The sequence below is a fragment of the Chrysemys picta genome, chromosome 1 (genome assembly GCF_011386835.1).
Source record: "Chrysemys picta bellii isolate R12L10 chromosome 1, ASM1138683v2, whole genome shotgun sequence".
Lineage (NCBI taxonomy): Eukaryota > Metazoa > Chordata > Testudines > Emydidae > Chrysemys > Chrysemys picta.
Window position 1 is genome coordinate 32,588,168 of NC_088791.1, and position 23,434 is coordinate 32,611,601.

General features: G+C 42.5%; 1 protein-coding gene across 10 annotated transcripts in view; it reads left to right on the forward strand.

The window, feature by feature from the left end:
• The first annotated feature begins 3,533 nt into the window (after nt 1–3,533).
• The window catches only part of TBC1D22A (TBC1 domain family member 22A), a 438,695-nt gene continuing 418,794 nt past the window's right edge, over nt 3,534–23,434 (forward strand). For 3 of the 10 annotated variants that reach the window (XM_065554752.1, XM_065554763.1, XM_065554797.1), the window contains exons 1-2: nt 3,543–3,799; nt 17,751–17,807. In XM_065554752.1, coding sequence (XP_065410824.1) covers nt 3,597–3,799; nt 17,751–17,807 — 260 coding nt within the window. In that variant the 5' untranslated portion in view covers nt 3,543–3,596. Of the gene's footprint in view, nt 3,800–17,750; nt 17,808–23,434 lie in introns of all 10 variants that reach the window. The other 7 variants (XM_065554788.1, XM_065554783.1, XM_065554744.1 and 4 more) reach the window with 7 other exon arrangements.

The following is a 23,434-nucleotide window of genomic DNA, read 5'->3' on the forward strand; positions in this document are numbered from 1 at the left end:
GATAACATCTAGGGTGAGAAGTTAGTATTTGTAACTAGACCTTCAGTGTATTAAGTTAGCCTTGCATATTTTCTTTTATTTTGCTTGGTAACTTACTTTGTTCTGTCTGTTATTACTTGGAACCACTTAAATCCTACTTTTTATTCTTAATAAAATCACTTTTGTTTATTATTGAACCCAGAGTAAGTGATTAATACCTGGGAGAGCAAACAGCTGTGCATCTCTCTCTATCAGTGTTGTAGAGGGCGGACATTTTATGAGTTTATCCTGTATAAGCTTTATACAGAGTAAAACAGATTTATTTGGGGTTTGGATCCTATTAGGAGCTGTGTGTCTGGGTGCTGGAGACAGGAGTACTTGCTGAGTGGTTTTCAGCTAAAGCCTGCAGCTTTGGGGACGTGGTTCAGATCCTGGGTCTGTGTTGCAGTAGGCTTGTGTGTCTGGCTCAACAAGACAGGGTTCTCGAGTCCCAAGCTGACAGGAAAAACAGGCTCAGAGGTAGTTTCAGCATGTCAGGTGACAGTCCCAAGGGGGTCTCTGTGACCAAACCCATCACAGAGCCATTTCTGCATATGTATGACTTATTAAAAGACAAATTTTAAGTAGAACTGTATCATAAACTGCATTATGGTATTGTACTCAAACACTGCATTTCAAATGGGGGGATTCAACTTCCTTTATAAGTATGGACTCCTGAAACTCTTACCAGAAAATTGGTCCATAGTCATGCAAATAGTCCCATTGTCTTCAATGGGATTGATCAAATGATTAAGGGTTTACAAGATTATGTTCCAAGTTTGTAAATTGTTCTGGATGAAACTGACAATGCCTGAGCTGTCAGATCAGAAGGAGCTTCATTCAAATAAAGATGAGCAGATGTGTGATAAGTTTTAGCTCCGTTGCTAAGATGAGGAACATATTTTCAGCAAAGTTCTTGGCAGATTCCTGAGGCAGTTGGCTTAAGGCCGTCAGTGTCCAGCATTATAATCTTCACTTATAGTTCTCTCACCCACAAAGCTGGAAAATGAGGCATTTGTTTTCTTTGTTTTGCTGCTCCAGTTCCAATTAATTCCTGCCGACTCCAGTCCCCTTGCTCTCATAACTCCCTAATTATATATCCAAAGTGAAACTGTTTCAACAGGAGAGACTGAGGGAACCCCCCATCAAAATATTCTCTAGCCCAGTGGGTCAAGCACTCTCCTAAGAGGCTTGAAAGACCTTTTTTCTATCAGGCAGAGGGGGAAATGGAACCAGAGTCTCCCACATCCCAGGTGAGTGCTCTAATCACTGGGCTAAAAGTTATAAGGAATGTAGCACCATCTCCTCCTCTGGCTGTTTTGTGTGGAGTTAGACAGGCACCTAATTCATTCTTGCAAGAAATAGCTTAGATGCCGAAGCCACCTGACTCCAGGAGCGGGGTTAACAGCTATGGACAGAGAGCAGAATTTAGGCACCCAGACTTAGGTGCCTCATTCCAAGAAAGGGGCAGGGCTTAGGTCACGCCTCTGTCATTGGCATCTTCCATTGGCTAACTTAGGCAGGTCCCTAGCCTAAGCCTACCCTTCTCGCTTTTGTGGATCACATTATTAGAAGCCTATCTCTCCCCATGTGTTGTATAGGGAGCCTAACTCAGGCTTTGTGGATCCCACTGTTGTTTCCGTGAGTTCTTAGGCACCTAAAAGTTAGGTAGTGCAACACTTAAGTCCCTTTGTGGATCCATGGCCTTGTGCCTAACTTTAAGAGGTGATAAGCACCACATAATTACCACGAAAAAGCCTACCTTTGGAAGTATTTCCTATAAAAGAATAACCTGATAGGTAATTTTGCTCTGAGATTTTAAGAAATAGGGAAGAATTACAAACTGGAAAAGCTACCTTATAATAGCATTTTGTTTCAAAACTGTATCAGTTACTCTGGTCAAAATCTGTCCTCATATCTTCCACAATCTTCATCATGGGATCCTTCCTTTCAAATTAGAAGATATGCCTTCAGAAATGATTGTTAGGATGCAGACTAAATTAGATCATACTTTATTTAGACCAATTCAATGGAGAGGGAATATGGAGTTAGCAATCAAACAAACCAAAACAAAAACTAACTAACCAACCAACACCTTCCCCATGTAAATAAAACTGCTGCAGTTATGCTGCTGTAGCACTGTGGTATACACACTATGGTGACGGAAGGGGTTTTTCTGTCATTGTAGTAAAGTCACCCCTTTGAGAGGTGCGAGGTAGGTCAATGGAAGAATTCTTCCATCCACAATGAGGGAAGGTTGACCCAACTACATTGTAGATGGTGTGAAATTTTTCACAGTTCAGAGCAATGTAGCTATGGCTACCTAATTCTGTAACCATTTACACTACATTGTTGCTCCTGCCAATGTAAGTCGCCCTCTACACTGACCTAATAACTCCACCTCTGCAAGAGCCATAGCATAGCGCTTAGGCCGATGTACTGAGATTGATGCAGCGTCAGTGTAGACACTGTGTTGACAGTTCTGGCTGTCAGCCCCTGGCAGCTGGATCCCCACCGCCAGGGCTGACAGGCTGGAGCCTCATTAGGCTGACAGGCACAGCCCTGCCGCAGGGACTGACAGCGCTGGGCTGTTTGTGTCTCACACTGTCGGTTAAATCGGTAGTAGTGTTCCTGGTGAGGATACGTACCGCTGACAGGAGTGTAGCATCAACATGAAAAATCAATTTAATTACAGTGGTGGCTATATCTTGACTTAAGTCAACCTAATTTTTTAATGTTGACTTGTCCTAGGAGACTCACTGGTGTTATTTAGGGTGACCAGATGTCCCATTTTTAAAGGGACAGTCCCGTTTTTTCAGACTTTTTCTTATATAGGTGCCCATTATGCCCCACCCCCGGTCCCATTTTTTTCACAGTTGCTATCTGCTAACCCTAGTGTTAGTTAGGGTTACCATACTTAACAAATAAAAAAAGAGGACCCTCCACGGGGTCCTGGCCCCGCCCATTTCCCACCCCCAGTCCCACCCCAACTCCACCCCTTCTCCGCCCTAACTCCGCCCCCTCCTCCCTCCCACTCCCAGCCACGCAGAAAGGGGTTTTGATTGCCGAAAAGCCGGACATGTCCGGGAAAAAACGGACGTATTGTAACCCTGGTGTTAGTACCCTAACCCGCTCCAAATGGTGGAGGGAAAAGGTCCTGGTAGGCTAGACCAACAAGTCCCCTGTAGACCATCTGTAAAGCGCCCTCCTCACCCCCGAGTCTGTCTGTACAGTGCCCCTGGAGACTATCTATACAGCAGAGCCCCCCCGCACACACGAGAGGGGGCAGCGAGAAGGGAGTTGCGAGACATTAAAGGAGGAAAACCACGGTTGGCAGGTGGGCGGGACTTTAGGGAGGGGGCGTGGCGACAGGCGGGGCCGGGGCCGCTCTGGCTCTCGCTCCCCACCTCCCTTTGCCAGCTGCTCCCAGCCGCCAGACCCCGACTCGAGCGGCCCTGATTGGGTGACTCTGACCCAACCGTCAGTAAACTTACTTCTGATTGGTACGGGACATCACCGGCCAATGGGGGTAGAGCTTTTTGCCCCGTGTCAATATGGCAGCGCTCTGCGCCTAGTAAATGGGAAGCGGTTGGGATGGAGTAAACTCCCAGGAATTGGGCCGGGCAGAGTGGGCCGGGCCGTGCGGTGCCGTGGGGAACCGAGCAGGCGGACTGGGGGAGGCGCCGCGCTCCGGCGAAGGGGATGAGGTGACGAGAGCCATGGCGAACGACGGAGGCAGGAAGCAGTTCTGGAAGCGGAGCGGCTCGAAGGTGCCGGGGAGGTGAGTGTGTGAAGGAGACTGGCCTGTCGGGAGGGTGGCAGTGGGGCGTCTGGCTCCGTCCGGGCTATGTGGGGTTCGTGGCGGGTTGGGGGTGCTGGAAGGCGGCGGGGTCACTTGTCAGCGTGGGGTGTATGTTGGGGCAGGATGGTCCCTTCACCCGGTGCTGAGGGCGGCTCTGCACCGCGCCCCCGTGGCCTCGGGAGGAGGGTCTGGCGTCCGGCGCTGTCGCACACAGGGGTGGAGAACAGCTAACGTTTGACAGCAGTTGTAGCAACAGCCGTGAAACTGACTAGCCTCTGGAAGTTGCACTGTGCTTCTGTGAGGGACAGCTGTAGAGCATGAGCGCTGTCCTCTGCTGCTTGGCTTGAATGATGTACAGTAAACCAAAAATACTTGACTTATATGCTCCCTATGACTTGAAGGATGTGGGTGAGCCAGGTAATATATTTTATTGGATTAATTTATGTTGGTGAGAGAGACAAGCTTTGGAGCTTACACAGAGCTTTTCTTTTGCTCTGGGAAACTTGCTCAGAATGTCACAGTTAAATAGGAGGTGGAACAGATTGTTTAGCATAAGTAGATAACACATATTCTAAGGTATGCAGTGTTGCAGCCATGCCCACCCTTTTCTTTGACACTCTGAATAAGGGCATGTCTACACTTACCTCCGGAGCGATTGATCCAGCGGGGGTTGATTTATCACGTCTAGTGAAGACGTGATAAATAGAGCACTCTCGAAGCGTAGCCGGAGTCGATGGGGAACGTCAGCAGTCGCCCTACCATAGTGAAGACACTGTGGTAAGTAGATCTAAGTATGTTGACTTCAGCTACGTTATTCACATAGCTGAAGTTGCGTAACTTAGATCAATTTCCCACCCGCAGTGTAGACTAGGCCTAAGTTTCCCAAACCTGAAAAAGAGCTGTTTGTAAGCTAGAAAGTGTGTCTCTCTCATCAACAGAAGTTAGTACAATAAAAAATATTATTTCCCCCACCTTGTCTTTCTGAATAGATTCTTGTCAATTTCAGTTTGGGTGGTAGCCATAGCAAAGAGTTCTTTGCTCCTTGCTGTCAAGTGTGCCAGGATGTCTTTCAATTTTTCTCTGTCGCTTTTCTTGTTGTTGAACTAACAATTTTTATGTGCCAAATCATTCAGTTACTTGAGCAGCTCATCTCAGTAGGTTTCAGTTAGAAATGTTTGTGTGTGTGTCAATCAAGTAGTGATCAGAGGAGAACTATTTGACATTCATTACACTGTGTGCAGTAATTCATAGATTGTAGAAACAGCGGAGACTACTGTGATCATCTAGTTTGATCTCCTGCATATATTCGCCCATAGGATTTACTTGAATTAATTCCTCTTTTAACTAGAGCATAACTTTTAGAAAAACGTCAAATAAAATGTCTTACAGAAGTCTAAGGCAGGGGTTCTCAAACTAGGGGTCGGGACCCCTCAGGGGGTCGTGAGGTTATTACATGGGGGATTGCGAGCTGACAGCCTCCACCCCAAACTCCTCTTCACCTCCAGCATTTATAATGGTGTTAAATATATAAAAAACTGTTTTTAATTTATAAGGGGGCATCACATCAGAGGCTTGCTATGTGAAAGGGGTCACCAGTACAAAAGTTTGAGAACCACTGGTCTAAGGGCTGGTCTACACTAGAAAGTTGGGTCGAGCCAGCTACATTGCTGAGGGGGTGTGGAAAAATTCATGTCTCTGAGAGATGTAGTTAAGATGACCTATGTCCCATGTAGACCGCATTAGGTAGAAAAAGAATTCTGTTGACCAAGCTACTTCTTCTCGGCAAGGTTGATTTACTATAGTAATGGAAGTTTTAGTGTCTATGCAGCTGTACCACTGTAGTGTAGACGCAGCCTCTGTATATTATGTCAACACTAGTACCTTCATCAACCAAAATTGTAATCTAATCAAAAAAGATATGAGATTAGTTTGACAAGATCTATTTTCCATAAAACCCTGTTGATTGGCATTAATTATATTTCCTCTCTGTTAGTTTAGGGTGGCTTGATTTTTAAATCAAAGCAATTTAAACACCAATTTTTAATCATGGTTTAAATCAGCAAGCAAAAAACCTTGATTTAAATCATCAACTTTAATCGTGTTTTACATTTGTACTTTTTAGTTATTTTCTTAAATAAAGGCTGACACTCATTGGATGATAACCATTAAAACATGTTAAATATAGCCTTTACTAAATTGGTGCTGCTTTTTGCTAACCAGGAGGATACACTATATCTATACACATCTATTTAAGCAATAGTATAGCTTAACTTACATTTATTCAGATTCTTAATTTTTACATTTTCTATTATATTTGAAAATAGTGATGCATTTTTTTACTAGATTAATTTTTACTAATGGTTTGTCTATTTGGATAAATATTCAATTATAGAATCATAGAATATTAGGGTTGGAAGAGACCTCAGGAGGTCATCTAGTCCAATCCCCTGCTCAAAGCAGGACCAACACCAACTAAATCATCCCAGCCAAGGCTTTGTCAAGCCGGGCCTTAAAAACCTCTAAGGATAGAGATTCCACCACCTCCCTAGGTAACTCATTCCAGTGCTTCACCACCCTCCTAGAGAAATAGTGTTTCCTAATATCCAACCTAGACCTCCCCCACTGCAACTTGAGACCATTGCTTCTTGTTCTGTCATCTGCCACCACTGAGAACAGCCTAGCTCCATCCTCTATGGAACCCCCCTTCAGGTAGTTGAAGACTGCTATCAAATCTCCCCTCACTCTTCTATTCTGCAGACTAAATAAGCCCAGTTCCCTCAGCCTCTCTTCGTAAGTCATGTGCCCCAGCCCCTTTATCATTTCCATTGCCTTCCGTTGGACTGTCTCCAATTTGTCCACATCCCTTCTGTAGCGGGGGAACCAAAACTGGATGTAATAATACTCCAGGTGTGGCCTCACCAGCGTCGAATAGAGGGGAATAATCACTTCCCTCTATCTGCTGGCAATGCTCCTACCAATATGCTGTTGGCCTTCTTGGCAACGAGGGCACACTGCTGACTCCTATCCAGCTTCTCGTCCACTGTAATCCCCAGGTCCTTTTCTGCAGAACTGCTGCTTAGCCAGTCGGTCCCCAGCCTGTAGCGGTGCATGGGATTCTTCCTTCCTAAGTGCAGAACTCTGCACTTGTTGAATCTCATCAGATTTCTTTTGGTCTGATCCTCCAATTTGTCTAGGTCACTCTGGATCCTATCTCTACCCTCCAGCGTATCTACCTCTCCCCTCATCTTACTGTCATCTGCAAACTTGCTGAGGGAGCAATTAATCCCATCACCCAGATCATTAATAAAGATGTTGAACAAAACCAGCCCTTGGGGCACTCCGGGGTCAGTGCTGCACAAAACCAGCTTTTAAAAAACACCTACCTTAAGTGTGTTGGATAAACTTTTTTTTTTAAATGTATCAAAACATGTTTTGCAATTAAAACCAATTGGCTTACTAACCAAGGAAGTGTTATCTGTACTTAGTGAACTGAATTGATAGTTTCTGGTTACCATGTACTTCAAGATTTGAGATGTCATTCTCCCACACCTAGAGATGGGAAGAGGATAACAAGCTTTCCTGCTTTTTCAGCTCCCAGTTGGTTTCTTAACTTTGAACTGCACTAGTCATTGTACTGAACTAGTTGAATAAACTGAAATGAAAATATTTTCTCTGCACTTGCAGACGAGACTACTGCTGTCAAAATCTGGTTTAGTACTTCAACAAATTCTGGTTCCAGGTGCTTAGCCAGTTACTTTTACGAATTCAGTGCTTTGATTTTCTTTAAAACTTGGTTGCAAACATGTAGTGTTTAATATTATTTTTGTATTTAATTTCAATGTTTTTAACAGATTACAGTAAATTTAGGCCTTAACAGGTTGTCAATTTCAAATTTAATTTTAAATTAGTTTATTAAAAAAACGGTGTTTAATGTAAATTAAAAAAACATTGATTTTTTTTTTTAACAATTGATTTTTATCCACCTTGTTTTGCCTGGGATTGATATCAGGCCGACAGTCCTATAATTACCAGTTCATTCTTAACTTTTAAAATATTGGCACAATCTTATCCTTCTTTCAGTACTTTGGAACTTCTCCAGTGTTCCAAAACTTATTAAAAATAAACATTAGTGGTCTTCAGTCAGTTATTTTAAAACTCTGGGTTGAGTTGTACACCGTTCTATTTGGCAGTGGTGCAAGCGCTACTGGAATACAGTGTCCAGTTCTGGTGTCCATAATTCAAGAAGTGTGTTGACATATTGGAGAAAGTTCAGAGAAGAGCCACGAGAAGGATTTAAGGATTATAAAGCATGTCTTATAGTGATAGCTATATCACTAGATTGAGATAGCTCAATCTATTTAACAAAAAGGGATGACTTGATTACGCTTTGTAAGTAGCTATATGGGGAACAAAAATTTAATAAAGGGCTGTTCAGTCTAATAGGTAAAGGTATAACAAGATCCAGTGGCTGAAAGGTGACGTTAGACAAATTGAGACTATAAATAAGGCACAACATATTTAACAGAGTGTAGTTACCATTGGAACAACTTACCAAGGGATGTAGTAGATTTTCCATCACTGGAAATCTTTAAAATGCAGATTGGATTTTTTCCAAGAGGCTCTAATTCAAACAGGAATTAATTCAGAGAAATTCTACGGCCTGTCAGTAGGCTTGGCAAGCGGGTCAATTGACTGCTTATTATTTGATTGTGGTGAAATATTGTCAAATGTTCCTGCAAGAATGCCCTTATGTAGGTGGTAACCTAACTTTCTGATTGCATCATGGTGCCATTTTCCTTTTTTATATAACTTCATTTAATTTTATTCTGCATTTTTCTGAGTTAAGATAACTCCATTAAGATACATTATTTATTGATGTCAAGCCCTCCTTTTCAGGTACTAAAGGGAAGGGCCGCAGCTGGTGTGAATTTGTCACTGCTCCATTGACTTCAGTACAGCTATGAAAGCTTACATCAACAGAACATCTGCCCCCTAAATACTGCATTCCTGGCTCCTAACAACCTTTGAATTGAGTCTGTGATTGGAAACCCACAATACATAGGCAGGACACTGCCAATTAATTCCACTGGACTGGCCTGCATGTGTCTCTTTTTAGTTTTCATGTCTGGGTGTTCAATCTAATGTCTGAGTCCAGACCTTGGCAGTGTCTCTTGCTGTTGACCAGAATATCAGCAGGCAATGAACAAAACTATTAGCTTAGAAGTTATGGTAAGAGGTTGGTGTGGAGAAAAATGAATGGAGCACAAGTGCTGCCAATCGTACTGATTTTCTTTTAAGAGCAAGAAAACAAATAATAGTTAAGAGTATTAAATTTTTTTCACTGCTCACAAGTTATAAAAAAAAAAATCCATTTCTACCCAACCCTTAACACTGAATCAAAATAAATATTATTCTCAGTGCACATTTTGGTCATTTGTACCAAAGGAGCAGTGAGGCAACAATTCTTTCCCTTCCCCTCTCAGTTGCAGGAGTAACAGTACTTCTCCAACAGCCAAGCCTCCGTGACTAATAATGCATTATTTTTGTCTATCGTGGGCAGAAGCCTTTTAAGAAGGACTTGTGGATGGAGAGCTGAACGCTGTCGATGAGCTCTGACTTGTTGGTGGTTTTGATGATGAGGCTGGGAGCCAACAAAAAGTGCAGAGTACAGGAGTGATGTAGTTATTATAGTAATATCGTAGCACCTAGAAGTCGCAGTCATGGACCAGGACCCCATTGTGCTAGGTGTTGTCAAAAATATAGTCCTTTCCCCAAAGAGTGAACAATATGTGTATAAGACTAGTTATAACAGATACAGACAGATTGGGAATTGCAAAGAGAGAATGAGTAAGTATCCGTTAGCATGATAGGTTGTGGTCTGCACACCAACAGCCTAACCATTGTCAGGTTTTTTTTTGTAGGCCTCACAGCAAAGTACAGTTTTGAAGGAAGATAATTAGTTAGTTTTTCAGATGTTTATGGGGATCTTCTCGAAGTATGAGGCAAAGAATGGGACAAAACATGAATGTGTTTGTTTGAAAATGTACCAAGTGGGTGATGGAAGCTGATGTGATGGGCCAATTGGAGGCAGAAGTGAGAAACGATAGGCAGGGTGGGGATAGGTCATGACAGCCTTGAAAGTGAAGACCAATAGCTTGTGTTTGGTATTCAGAGGGATAAATACCAGGGAGGGAGAGGAATTATTCCAGCTCAGTACTAATGTGGACACGAGAACGAATGGATATAAACTGGCCGTGGGGAAGTTTAGGCTTGAAATTAGATGAAGGTTTCTGACCGTCAGAGGGGTGAAATATTGGAACAGCCTTCCGAGGGAAACGGTGGGGGCGAAGGACCTGTCTGGTTTTAAGATTAAGCTAGATAAGTTTATGGAGGGAATGGTTTAATGGGATAACATGATTTTAGTCAAAGGAACAGCGTGCCATCGCTGGTAAATAGTATAATGGCCAATGAGGGTCTGGCTGGAGAATCTTGCCTACATGCTCGGGGTTCTACTGATCGCCATATTTGGGGTCGGGAAGGAATTTTCCTCCAGGGTAGATTGGCAGAGGCCCTGGAGGTTTTTTCGCCTTCCTCCACAGCATGGGGCAGGGATAGCTAGCTGGAGGATTCTCTGCTAATTGGAGTCTCTAAACCACAGGATTTGGGGACTTCAACAGCAGAGTCAAGGGGAAGGGTTGGGACGGCTTTGTGGCCTGCATCATGCGGGAGGTCGGACTAGATGATCATAATGGTCCCTTCTGACCTTAAAGTCTATGAGTATGATAGAGAAGAGGAGGCAGCCAATGAAGGAATGCAAAGAGCGGGGCGGTGTGAAAGGCTAAGAAAACTATCTTTGCTGCAGCATTCTGAATGGATATCAGTGGGGAAGATTGTATTTGTCAAAACCAGTGAAAAAGCTGCTGCAATACTTGAGATGCTAGATGAAATAGTTGTATGGCTGGATAGGAAAGGTTGCATATAGAGATGGTCATTCTTGCTGAGAATGCAAACTGCTACACTCTGCAAAAATGAAGCATCTACATTACTTTGACCTTCAGCCCCAGATCCACTGGATTATAGTAATCTACTCTGAAGGCAGAGGCTAGGTGTGGGGGAGAGGACCACATTCCACTGCCAGAGTTTTCTGGACCTGATCAGTCACATGGTGCAGCCTTGCCCCTCCCTGCACGGCAGCTGCCACAGCCCATGAGCTGCATCCCGCAGGGAGAGGCAGGAGCAACAGCTGGGAGCTGCAGGGAGAGGCCGTTGCTTTCCTGGAGGGGAGACTGAGAGTGTGTGTGTGTGACTTGAGCTGTTCTGGGGATGGCTGAACCTTTAAATTGTTTTCCCACACCTCCCACTATCAATGAGTATCGGTTGTCTCTGTCTGAAAGGGATAATTGAATGAATTATGGTGACCAGATTCTTGGTTGATAGGAAGAGGTGAATATTCCTAGCAAGGAGAAGGTAGAAAAGGGCACATCATACTACTGCCACTACCTGGGCATCTAAGAACAGTGGCTGGTTGAGCAAGACTTTGAGGCCACACAATTTTTGATGAGTGATGGGAAGAACAACAAGGAGTCGTAGGAGCACCTTAGAGACTAACAAATTTATTTGGGCATAAGCTTTTGTGGGCTAAAATCCACTTCATCACATGCATGGAGTGAAAAATACAGTAAACAGAACATCTATTCTAGAACATGAAAAGATGGGAGTTGCCTTACCAAGTGGTCAGTGCTAACGAGCCAATTCAATTAAGGTGGAAGTGGCCTATTCTCAATAGTTGACAAGAAGGGGTGAATACCAAGGGAGGGAAAACTACTTTTGTAGTGCTAACGAAGCCAATGCAATCAAGGTGGCCATTTCCAACAGTTGACAAGAAGGTGTGAGTATCAGCAGAGGGAAAATTACTTTTTGTAGTGACCCATCCACTCCCAGTCTTTATTCAGGCCTAATTTTATGGTGTCCTTTTTGCAAATTAATTCCAGTTCTGCAGTTTCTCATTGGAGTCTGTTTTTGAAGTTGTTTTGTTGAAGAATTGCCACTTTTAAGTCTGTTATTCCGTGTCCAGCAAGATTGAAGTGGTCTCTGACTGGTTTTTGAATGTTATAATTCTTGATGTCTGATTCGTGTTGTCATAACTATAAAGGGAAGGGTAACAGCTGTCCTGTGTACAGTACTATAAAATCCCTCCTGGCCAGAGACTCCAAAATCCTTTTCCCTGTAAAGGGTTAAGAAGCTCAGGTAACCTGGCTGGCATCTGACCCAAAGGACCAATAAGGGGACAAGATATTTTCAAATCTTGAGGGGGGGGGGGGAGTGGAAAGGTTTTTGTTTGTGCTCTTTGTTTGGGAGTTCGTTCGCTCTCTGGACTGAGAGGGACCAGACATCAATCCAGGTTCTTCACATCTTTCTAAACAAGTCTCTCCTATTTCAAACTTGTAAGTAAATAGCCAGGCAAGGCGTCTTAGTTTTACGTTGTTTTCTCAACTTGTAAATGTACCTTTTACTAGAGTGTTTATCTTTGTTTGCTGTACTTTGAACCTAAGACTAGAGGGGAGTCCTCTGAGCTCTTTAAATTTGATTACCCTGTAAAGTTATTTTCCATACTGATTTTACAGAGATGATTTTTACCTTTTTCTTTAATTAAAAGCCTTCTTTTTAAGAACCTGATTGATTTTTTCCTTGTTTTTAGATCCAAGGGGGTTGGATCTGTATTCACCAGGGAATTGGTGAAGGTCTCTCAAGGCTTTCCAGGGAAGGGAATTAACTTTGAGATGGTGGCAGCGGGACCAGAGTTAAGCTGGTAGTTAAGCTTAGAAGTCTTCATGCAGGCCCCCACATTGTACCCTAAAGTTCAAAGTGGGGATACAGCCTTGACACGTGTCCATTTATTCTTTTGCGTAGAGACTGTCCAGTTTGGCCAATGTAAGTGGCAGAGGGGCACTTCTGGCACATGATGGCATATATCACATTGGTAGATGTGCAGGTGAACGAGCCCCTGATGGTGTGGCTGATGTGGTTAGGCCCTATGATGGTGTCCTTTGAATAGAGATGCGGACAGAGTTGGCAAACAGGGTTTGTTGCAGGGATTGGTTCCTGGGTTAGTGTTGTGTGTTGTGTAGCTGCTGGTGAGTATTTGCTTCAGGTTGAAGGGCTGTCTGTAAGCAAGGACTGGCCTGTCTCCCAAGGTCTGTGAGAGTGAGGGATCGTCCTTCAGAATAGATTGTAGATCCTTGATGATGCGCTGGAGAGGTTTTATTTGGGGACTGCAGGTGACGACTAGTGGCGTTCTGTTACTTTCTTTGTTGGACCTATCCTGTAGTAGGTGACTTCTGGGTACCCTTCTGACTCTGTCAATCTGTTTCTTCACTTCACCAGGTGGGAATTGTAGTCTTAAGAACGCTTGATAGAGATCTTGTAGGTGTTTGCCTCTGTCTGAGGGATTGGAGCAAATGCCGTTGTATCTTAGAGCTTGGCTGTAGACAATGGATTGTGTGATGTAGTCTGGATGAAAGCTGGAGGCATATATGTAAGTAAGTCGGTCAGTAGGTTTCTGGTATAGGGTGGTGTTATGTGACCATCGCTTATTTGCACTGTAGTGTCCTGGAAGTGGATCTCTTGTGTACACTAGTCCAGGCTGAGGTTGATGGTAGGGTGGAAATTGTTGAAATCCTGCTGGAATTCCTCAAGGCCTCCTTCCCATGGGTCCAGATGATGAAGATGTCTTCAATGTAGCGCAGTAGACTAGGGACGCTAGGGGAAGAGAGCTGAGGAAGCGTTGCTCTAAGTCGGCCATAAAAAGGTCGGCATACTGTGGGGCCATGTGGGTACCCATAGCAATCTCACTGACTTGAAGGTATAAATTGTCCCCAAATCTGAAATAGTTGTGGGTGAGGACAAAGTCAAAGTTCAGCCAGCAGGTTTGCCGTGACATTATCGGGGATACTGTTCCAGATGGCTTATAGTCCATCTTTGTGTGAAATGTTGGTGTAGAGAGCTTCTACATCCGTAGTGGCTAGGATGGCGTTTTCTGGAAGATCACCAATGGATTGTAGCGTCCTCAGGAAGTCAGTAGTGTCTCAAAGATAGCTGGGAGTGCTGGTAGCATAGGGCCCGAGGAGAGAGTCCACATAGCCAGACAATCCTGCTGTCAGGGTGCCAATGCCTGAGATGATGGGGTATCTAGGATTCCCAGGTTTATGGATTTTGGGTAGCAGATAAAATACCCCTGGTTGGGGCTCTATGGGGATGTCTGTGTAGATTTGTTCTTGTGCTTCTTCAGGGAGTTTCTTGAGCAGATGACATACAGTACAGACCCATTTACGCACAACCCATTTACGTGCGAATCCGCTTAACGCGCGGTAGTGCCATGCCTCCCAGTGCTACCTATTTAACATGCGAGACTCGTTAACATGCGGTATGGGAAGTTCCTATGTAGCGCTACAGATTTGCTCACTAACTCACTGACCTAGAAATCGACAGGAAGTATGGAGCGGAAACATGTACGTCTTTACGGCCAATGGGGCGGAAAGGGCAGCAACATTAAACGCTGCCGTGGCAAAGGACATCCTTAAAGCGCTGCCGAGGCAGCGCTTTAATGTTGCTGCCCCTTTTCCACCCTCGCCCTCCACCCCATCGGCGGCCCTGCTGGTAGGGACCCTACCAGCAGGGCCGCCGACGGGGGAGGCAAAAAGGACAGGGACATTAAAGTGCTGCCGCGGCAAAGGACCCTGTAGTGCTTTAAGGTCCCTGCCCCTTTTGCCCCCCCATCGGCCGCCGATGGGTGGGGGGAGGGCAAAGGGAGCAGCTGCCCCGGGGCCGGCGATTTAAAAGGGCCCGTGGCTCCAGATGCCGCTACCACAGCAGCGACGTCTGGAGCCCTGGGCCCTTTAAATTGCCACAGGAATTCCGGGCAGTGCGGACCAGGAGGCCTGGAAGGGCTGGCTGGGGGATGCTGACTCCTAGCCCCGCCCCATCCCTTCCACTGAGGCCCCGCCCCTTCCGGGGGCCAGAGCTGCCACCACCCCATACCGGTAAGTGTCCTGAGTTACTTTCACCCCTGTGTAGTAGTAGTAGTAGTAATGTTTTAATTAGATTACACATTTGAATTTATATTCTTGCAAAGTACTGTTAACAGGCCTGCACTATTTGGGATGCTGTGAATATGTATGTAATCCTAGATAATTGTACGTGTGTGTGTGTGTGTGTGTGTGTGTGTGTATATATATATATATCTCTTAAGGTACTTCAGCATGGCCCTCTTAACCCGCGGTCCATTAACACGCGGTCGTGACAGCTTGACTCCCTACATCCGCGCGTAAACGGGTCTGTACTGTAGTTTCTTTTGGTAACCCTCAGTGGGATCAGAGGGTAACGGCCTGTAGAATGTGGTGTCAGAGAGTTGCCTAGCAGCCTCTCATTCATATTCTGACCTATTCATGATGACTACAGCACCTTCTTTGTCAGCCTTTTTGATTATAATGTCAGAGTTGTTTCTGAGGCTGTGGATGGCATTGTGTTCTGCACAGCTGAGGTTATGGGGCAAGTGATGCTGCTTTTCCACAATTTCAGCCCATGCACGTCGGCAGAAGGTCTTGAGTAGGTGTTAAGAGGTGTTTCCTCCTTCCAGCCAGCATTATTTCAGTCTTTCTTGGGTTTAGTTTGAGCTAGCTGTTCTTGATCCAGGAGTTGCTCTCTTGTAAGTTTCATATAGAGCTTTTAGTGTGTCTAATAGGTGTGAGACAGCTGTGTGTCATAGACATGTTGTTGAAAGCAAGGCACATAGCATCTCCAAATGAGCTCATGTAGATATGGAACATGAGGTGGAACAGGGCAGATATCCATGAGTTTCTTCAGTTTTTTGGGAAAAATTCCAGTTGCCCATGGCCACTCATTTGGTCCTGCTTTAGAAGAATGATTGTAACAATATTAGTACTTTACAATCTACTCTGGCTGTGTTATGTAAGAGGGCGAGTAACAATACTTTATTTACTTTTGTCAAATATCACTAAAGTCACTTTTATTGCATTTTGGGTTTTGAACTGTGCCATGAGAAAGTAGTTTAAGTGCAAGTATGGCATTCTTTGTGAACATATAGCATTAAGATGAGTATGTTCATGCTACAATAGGATAGCCCAGGGGTCGGCAACCTTTCAGAAGTGGTGTGCCGAGTCTTCATTTATTCATTCTAATTTAAGGTTTCGCGTGCCAGTAATACGTTTTAACGTTTTTAGAAGGTCTCTTTCTATAATATAGAAATAAACTATTGTTGTATGTAAAGTAAATAAGGTTTTAAAAATGTTTAAGAAGATTCATTTAAAATTCAATTAAAATGCAGAGCCCCCCCGGACCAGTGGCCAGGACCCAGGCAGTGTGAGTGCCACTGAAAATCAGCTCGCGTGCCGCCTTCGGCACGCGTGCCATAGATTGCCTACCCCTATGAAAGCCTGTGTCAGTATTTACATTATAAGCACCACCTCTTTAATCTTAATTTTAGTAGGTGTTTGTCAGGTTGAAACTTGCAAGTAAATTTACTTTTATTTTGAGAAGGACAAATCTTATTATTTCTTACATAGTAACATTTTTATAACCTCAATAAGGATGTTGAACATGAAATTGTACTTACAAACCTATTTATTTCATGGCATTGCCATTGTTTTTGTTCTCTAATGCATGCCATCTTGCATACTGTGTCTGTCTTGAACTGATTGACCTTATGTACCGTCATGACTACAAAGGAGCCCTTATGATGATGCATGATGTAATTGTCTAACATCATGTAAATTGTTTATAAAGTACATGATACATGTTAACTGTTGGTGTGTCTACACTGCAATTAGACACTGATGGGCTGGCCTGTGCCAGCTGACTCAGGCTTGTGGGGCTTGTAAGGGGCTGTTTTAATGGTAGGCTAGAAGTTTGAGCAACTCACAGAATCCTAGATTCCGGGCTCCAGCCTGAGCCCGAACAGTCCCTTAGCCCGAATCCCAGTCAGCTGTGGGGTTTTAATTTTTAATTGTGGTGTAGATGTACTGTATATCTCCATATTGTAGCTTATGATGTAACACTTTTATTCTGGTTTGGAGCAATTGCAGATTGACTGAAATGACATTGAATATGAGTTCTAGCTAGCTGATAATATGGCACCCAATACTGTGTTCTGTATCTTTTTAAAAAGCAAACTCTTTAAAATGCTATGACAAAATGAAAAATCAATAGAATTTTATGTTAAGACTTTCTCAACCCATTTAGTTACTGTAATACATGTGGTATGTTAGATCAGTTACCATTAGCTGTAGTGCTAAGGCATCTGGTGAGACTTACAGACTTAATGCTGATTAAGTCTAAATCAGATACTTAAACCACCCGTTAAACATTCCATATTATGGGGAAATCTGGGGGGTTTGTAGGAAAGTTAGAAGATGCTTAGACATAGTTAAATTACCTCATTAATCAGGTAGCAACTAAGGCCACAAGGAAATGACCCATGCCTCCAGAAATAGGGATGTTTAACTTCTTTACAATTATCTCTTTGAGGCATTTTTGTAGGATTGAATGAGAGGTGAATGAAGAATGTGGTTAATTGGAAAAGGAAGGGGTTCAGAAGCAACATGCACTCGCAGTGTTGAAAAACAAAATTAAAGATTTTTTTTTATTTGAATTCTTAATTTAAGAAATAAAAAAATAGGTCTCAACACTTTGTGCTCAGACAAAACCCCTGTCCCGAGGAGCTTACGCTTTAATGGAAATCCCGATGGAAACAATGACCCTGCTTCCCATATATTGTGACTTTTTTGCTCACTCTTTATAATGGTATATTTAGCAACAACTCTTTTTATATGTTTATATGCTTCTTTGAGACAGGAAGTTGCTGAATTTTTTTTTTAATTGTCAAATTTGTGATGACTTCTTTTTCTATCTTTAGTATCCAACATGTGTATGGAGCTCAGCATCCTCCTTTTGATCCATTGTTGCATGGAACGTAAGTTAACATAAAATTAAAAAAATACTAGATAACTCTGACCTGTTCTCGCCTCTCACCACCTCCTCCTCTTCCTTAGTTTGTCCAAAATGCTGCTGTTAGTCATCTTCCTCTTCCATATCTAACCACATCATGCTATTCCCTTCCCCATTCTAACTTCTGCTGTTACATTGGCTTCCTGATTCTTACTGCACCAAATACCTAACAGCAGTTCATTGTATCTTGCATGACTTAAATTGCAAACTCTTTTGGAGTGTCTTGTTTAAATGTCGTAGTCTGTTTGCAAAATGCTCTGTACATTTACCATTTTATATAAATGATTTGTAGTAACAATTTAAAAATGTTTGTAGTTAAACTTGCTAAAATTAGGTTAATTTAATCTCCTGTTCTAGGCTGTATTTCTCAATTTTGTACCTAATTGTATAGTTGGTTAAAAATATTGAGACTTTTTTCACCTTTCTTTTGGCATGTTGTTGTCATTGCCACAGGAAAGATACTAGATTTTATATTCTGATCAGGCATGGCAACCCCTGTGTTCATAAATCAAAATTACAGTTTGCAAATATGTCTCTACATTTTTTTTTATCCAGTATTTCTTATTGGCTGTAATATTTAGTGATGTATACTGTGCTTGCTTAGCTTGTGACAACTGCACAAATGTTTGCATATTTATGCCAGCATTAAGCTTTGCTTGTTTAGAACACAGTAAGAAATTATTGTTTATTCTTTTAACTTGTTAGTTTTTATTCATGACAAATCTTGCACAACCCATTAAGTAAAATGGACATACATGGGCCTTATGAGACTTAGAAAAATGTCTTACTAAATAGAACGTTGTTTTTTTATATTTTTATAATCTAGTTTAGTATAATAGAGTGGAGAAAAATATACAGAGGGAAGAACAAGTTTGTCAGAGATTGGTGACTTTCTTTAAATGGGAGATATGCTACACAAATATTACTTCAGTTTCTCCAGTGTCCATCGAAAGCTCAAGGCCTTTCACGTTATTTAAAAGTACACAAGTTTAACACAAAACCTAAAATTTATCATACTATAACTATATCATTGATCAGAAACTGAGCCATGATCCACAATTTCAAGGTTCTTTTGAGTGGGGTGAGGGATCTCCAATTGTCCTGGTTGGGAGGGAATTGTAACGGGTAGGTGGGAGGGTGGGTGTGCGCATACATGCGAGGGTGTTGGGTGGTGGAATAACAGAAGCAGTGGAGGGAGAAGGTATAGGTGTGTTGGGAGTTCTGAGCCATGACCAGTGCTTAAAGACCAATAGAAATAATCCAACAGGACGAGGAGTGAAAGAACTTCTACATTAGGCATCTTTGATCAGGTAGGGTGCCTAGAATTTATGGAACTAAATACATTAGCAATAGCTAGATAGGACTGTCAGGGTAGTAAGGTGTTGTGTTGTTTCTTGAGCTGGCTCTCCATGACAGGCCAGGAACCAGCTACTCTGGCTGGCAGTGTGGTTGTTCCTTCCCACTCCTTTGTTCCTCTCCCTAGTGATGCCATGTGGACTGTCTACCTTCTCTCCAACATGGAGAGAGGGTACTGGTGAGAGCAGATGCCACTGTGGGGTGCCTAAAGAGCCTGCTAAGAACCATGGTGCCAGGGAGCTGGGAGAAGGAGCCAATTCTTGACCTGCTTACAAGATAAAACTATGTACATTTAAAGCCAATAAAGGGTTTGACTAGCATGTGTTCTTACATCTCTATATGTTCTTCATTTACTACCTTATGTATTCGGTCATAGACGTGGGAAAAGCACAATGAGATATTTCATGATCCCTTCTTCATACTACTCTGCTGTGTGATTCTACTGCTGACCTAGAAGGTGTTCCCAAAGTAGTTCAATTTTCAGGCATACAAGACAACTGATATTTAGTCTGTAGAAAGCAAGGTTGGTCTGAGAGCAAACTTTTTTTTTTAACCTGGCAGTCATGATGATGACACAAATTAAACTAGAAGAATAGTCCTATTACTATGAAAGAGGAACTAACTTGATTAGGGATTTGATGTAGGAAAGGACTAGATGATAGGGCTGGAGATAACCTTCCATATTACCTAAGAATTGCTGATTGACTTTTTTTAACCTCTTTTCCATTCTATATTATCAATGTCTCAGATGATAGAGTATTTAGATAAAATAGTACTCCTGAAATTGGAGTCTTTCTGTTTGACTAGATCTATGGCCATGATAAAACAGACAAAATTCCTTTCCAAGTCTTAACAGCACCAAAACTCTTAGGCGATGTCTATCCGTACAGCAACAGCGCTGCAGAGGCGCAGCTGTACTGAAATAGCTGTGCTGCTGCAGCACATCTGGTGAAGACACTCTATGCTGATGGGGGAGAGCTCTCCCATCAGCATAAAAAACCCCATTTCTGCAAGCGACATAAGATATGTCAGTGGGAGACATTATCACACTGACATAAGCGCTTGTATGTACAGCATTATGTCTGTGGAACTTATGTCGTTTGAGGGGAGAAATATTCACAACCTTGAGTGACCTAAGTTTTGCTGATATAGGTTGTAGTGTAGACATAGCCTCAGTGTGTTTAATATAACTTAAAAATGTTCTAGCTTTTGTGAATTAAAAGCATTAAAAAGATTTTTCAACATCATTACAAGTCCTAAGACTTATTAGACAAATGGACTTTAGCTTGCTTTTGGTTTAAAAATATAATTGTCTCTTTAATGGGGAAAAAAAGGAAAGTTCTAAATAGTAACTGAAAACAGCATTAATTTTATATTTTGGGTATGGATTTCCTAGGAATGCCAAATATTGTAAACATGGGCACCTATGACTGCTTCATCAGCAATAGCACAGAACTGTTGATAGTCTCAACTGCTTTTGTGGCAAGTGTCTTGTTTCAGGCTTCTGTAGGATTTTTGTTCTATTAAATGTTGGAATATAACAGAATGTAGTATGGCAGATGGATTGCATTGTTAGCCAAAGGGGGGGAGGGGGTAAAAACACTTGTTTTTCTGCATTCTTAAAAGTACCACTTGATATGCTCACTAGCTTGTTAGTAACATGCAAGTGGTTGAGTTAAAATGTAGCTGCTTTTGCATTTAATTCTGGTTCACATAAGAACTCAAATTAAAACTTCTTTGAGAATACAGAATTAAGTCCATAGTCTGATCAAAGTCCCAATACATGCAGCTATGTAGTGAACTTCAAGGTCAATGTAGAGGTGAAAAAAGGAGATTAGGTTCTGCATAGGTGGTAATGGTACTGTTGTCTTTCTAATTTGGTATTGCCATTTTTCCAGTTCTATTCACTACATTCAGGCATTAATAAGGAGAATATATACAAACTGAAGCATACTGTGTCAAATTCCTTATCCCTATGTAGGCTTCCGCCACTCCATTCTGCAAAGCCCATATAAATCTTGTAGTGGGACCTGCTGGCCAACAGGCCTGTACATTAAGTTGTGCAATGCTGAACAGCTCTCCTGGAAACTTTTCTACTGATAGCTCCTCTTTTAAAGAAGGGAGCTCTTGCTTTTAGTGCCTCTAATCATGAGAGTTGTGGCAATATAGCACAGAGAGTTGGGGGGCGGAAGAGAGATACTGTCTCTCAAGCAGACAAGCTTTAAGCCAGTTAGGGCTTAATAGCTCAAAACCGCTACTTTTTAATCTATACACACAAATTGATACACAGCCATGGCAGGTAACAGAGCACTGGTTTCACACATTTTCACCAAGAAATGCAATTTAAGAAACAGGCTGCCATGTTTATACTGCACTAGTGTGAGTTTCTGGGTTGATTTAAGATGTAGCCCATATAGGGTGCAGTATGGTAATCTAATTTTGAGGGTGACAAAGGCATGGATTATATTTAGCAAGTTCTACATCTGTCAGAAATTCTTGCAGTATCTTCGGTAGACAAATAAAATTCATGCACTATTTTTTATTTCTATATAACTAACGGCAGCTGGGGAATCCAATAACCCAATATTATAAACTCTTATAATTAAAACACATGGTAGATATGTGCCCTTATCTGTGGGGGAAGATACTTGTACCATGTCTTTGGGTTGCTTCATCCAACCCATTTGCTTTCTCTCATGTTTACCCTGATTGAGCTTCAGTTTGAGGCATGGAGGAGCACGGTCTGTCTCCTCCAGATGTTGGGGTAGGTGTTTAATAGCTCTGATTGCATCAAGTGAGAGACAGAGAGAGCTGGGTATTATCAGTATACTGAAAGCATTGCAACCATGCTGTCTGGTTTAACTTTCCTAGTAGCTCCAGAAGAGATGGAACACTTTGCAACTTCACTTGATGTCTGACTAACTATGAAGGGTTGGATACTGTATGATAGTTAGCTACACTGTGAGCTTCCAGCATTGGTTTCTGGCTACACAAAAGCTTAAGTGAAGCTGGCAACACACTCTCTCTAATGGAGGTGTTGATCGTCTCCACCAATATTGGACACAATGCTTCCCTATAGCTTTCACCAGCCAGGAGTGACACACATCCTAATAAGAGACTGTGGAATGAAATGCCTCTCCTATCTCAGTGAGCATTGGTGGCCCAAGAGCAACCAGAGAAAACAGAAGATGTCTACTCCAGAATCCACTTCACAACCTCAGTAGCAAACAGTTTGGCCCAAATTAATTTGATTTATTTATTCACAAAATAATAAAATTTCCTCAGAATGGGAAGAACTTCAGCTGGCTACTAAGTGAAGGCAGCTAACATTGGCAAAAGCTATCTTTAGGTTAGTCAAATGACTAGCTAGAAATTTCACTTCCCTTATTCTTTCTTAGTCACTTCCTCAGACATACATAATCCAAAACTGAGAAGAATTAGGCCAATAGTTCTTAAGTTAGGAATGTTAAAAGTGAGCAGTTTGCACATGCTGTCTGGTTTGGATGCTTCTAAGAACACCTCACTTCATTTGTGCTTCTAAACTTCATAGGCCTGTCATGTCACTCTAATTCAAGGAGTTTAACATGCTCAATAAGATAAATAACTTCAGTCTTGTCTCTTCCTGTTAAAACAGATGCTAGCTGCAAGACCTAGCTAGTATAACATTAAGGCTGTGAAATGAAGTGCTCAATAGTCAAAGCAAGAAAATATGGCTGTGAATCATGTGAACGGGATCTAAGTCTAAGGCCTTGTCTACACTACAGAATTTTGTCAACAAAAGTTATGCTAACACTCAGAAAGCACTATAATAAAAATAGGTAATGCATGTTCACACTTGCTCCCTCTGTTGGCAGAGCACGTCCACAGTTGGGGCAGTATCATTGATAGTGTGAGCAATGCACTGTGGGTACCTACCTAAGATGCATTGTTTTCCATCCCAGCATTCCATGGGCTTCCAGCTTTCTTTCATGGCATTTTTCAACAGCCCTTGTTTGCTGTGCACCCGGCATCTTTGTATGAAGGGATGGATCCCTCACTGCTCTCCTATCTTCGGATAACTGTCATTAAAACAATGCGAATGGCAGTGCAGTTATTCATGAAGTTCCTAACTGAACGAGACTCCCAGTTGCCTGACATGGTGTGTAATATGGATAGGAGCAACTTTAGTTTTCTTTTGGCATTCACGGAACAGCTGCATGCAGTGGCCCATCACTTTTGGGCTCGGGAAACAAGCAC